Source organism: Merops nubicus, unplaced genomic scaffold (genome assembly GCF_000691845.1).
Source record: "Merops nubicus isolate BGI_N331 unplaced genomic scaffold, ASM69184v1 scaffold47475, whole genome shotgun sequence".
Taxonomy (NCBI): domain Eukaryota; kingdom Metazoa; phylum Chordata; class Aves; order Coraciiformes; family Meropidae; genus Merops; species Merops nubicus.
In genome coordinates this window covers 1-1,284 of record NW_008612500.1, presented here as the reverse complement: position 1 = coordinate 1,284, position 1,284 = coordinate 1, and the positions used below count along the sequence as shown (strand labels likewise).

At 56.2% G+C, this 1,284-nt stretch overlaps 1 protein-coding gene across 1 annotated transcript; it reads right to left on the bottom strand.

The window, feature by feature from the left end:
- Positions 1-37: 37 nt before the first annotated feature.
- Positions 38-1,232, bottom strand: MLX (MLX, MAX dimerization protein; the record flags this gene model as incomplete). Its single annotated transcript, XM_008941552.1, has 3 exons — positions 38-244; positions 757-856; positions 1,133-1,232. Coding segments are annotated over 3 exons (407 nt in total), but the record flags the coding sequence as incomplete, so codon positions are not given.
- Between the last annotated feature and the right edge of the window lie 52 nt (positions 1,233-1,284).

Below are 1,284 nucleotides of genomic sequence, written 5' to 3'. Positions count from 1 at the left end.
GCCCTCCCCTGCCCCCGCCACAGCCCCCGCGCCCCGCCTCACCTGGGGCTTGCAGTGCTCCTCGATCCATCTGAAGACACAAGCCGAAAGCTCCTGAAAATTCGTTACTGAGATGGAGGCGTTGAAGGACTGGAAGAGGGAGTCCATTATGCCTTGGAAAACATTGAACTTCACCTCGTCAGAGACCTGGTCCTTCCCCTCGTTCGGGTTGTCGTGATGAGCTTTGACAATCTGCTCGTAGTTCCTGAAACAAACCAAGCACCCCGTGTTCAGCAGCAGAATGAGGCCTCCCATGCCCAGCTCTATCAGCCACAGGGAGAGCTCCCTGATCAAGAATTGCCTGCTGAGAGCTGCCACAGAACGCAGAGGACCAAGAGCCTGTAGAAGATTCTGCATGGAAATAACCACTGGGAAGCTGCAGCTGCTCCTGATGGTGGGAGCAGATTTGTCTTGACTCAGGTCCTCCCCCAGCCGACCCACGACAGACCCACGCTAATGAGCCGCTGGGGCAGAAACAGTGAGGGTGGGCAGGGGACCCCGACAGCTCTTCCCTTACACTTTCATGATCTTTAAGGCCATCACGTCTTTCCTGAGGGTAGAAACTTCCTCCTCTTGCTTCTTCTTTTCCTTGTGCAGGAACTGGATGTAGTCGATGGCTGGTCATGAAAACACAGGGTGAGGATTTGAGAGCAGGCACAAGTCCCTGAGATCCCCACAGAAGGGCCCTGAGCCTGTGCAGCATCAGCTCACACTTACACTTTCATGATCTTTAAGGCCATCACGTCTTTCCTGAGGGTAGAAACTTCCTCCTCTTGCTTCTTCTTTTCCTTGTGCAGGAACTGGATGTAGTCGATGGCTGGTCATGAAAACACAGGGTGAGGATTTGAGAGCAGGCACAAGTCCCTGAGATCCCCACAGAAGGGCCCTGAGCCTGTGCAGCATCAGCTCACAGCTGCCCCCATTCTCCTTGGGGCAGCAGGTGGGTGGAGGTTACCAGCACCTGGGGTCCTCTAGACTATCATCACACCTGAAGGTCTCAAAGTGCTGAACCTCCCTCCACTCTGCCCAGCTCTGTGGAGGTGTTCTGGTGGCTGACAGCACCCCCTTCCCTCCGCCCACCCTCAAGACTCACTCTTCTGAAGGACGACGGCCTTGCTCAGCTTCTGGCAGCCTATGGAGAAATCCTGCTGCTCGCAGGTGGGGACGATGGCCTGCAAGTCGTCGTAGCCTTTCTGGGGGAAGCAGAGCTGGAGTTCAGCGGCACAGGGCTGCGCGGCCAAACCG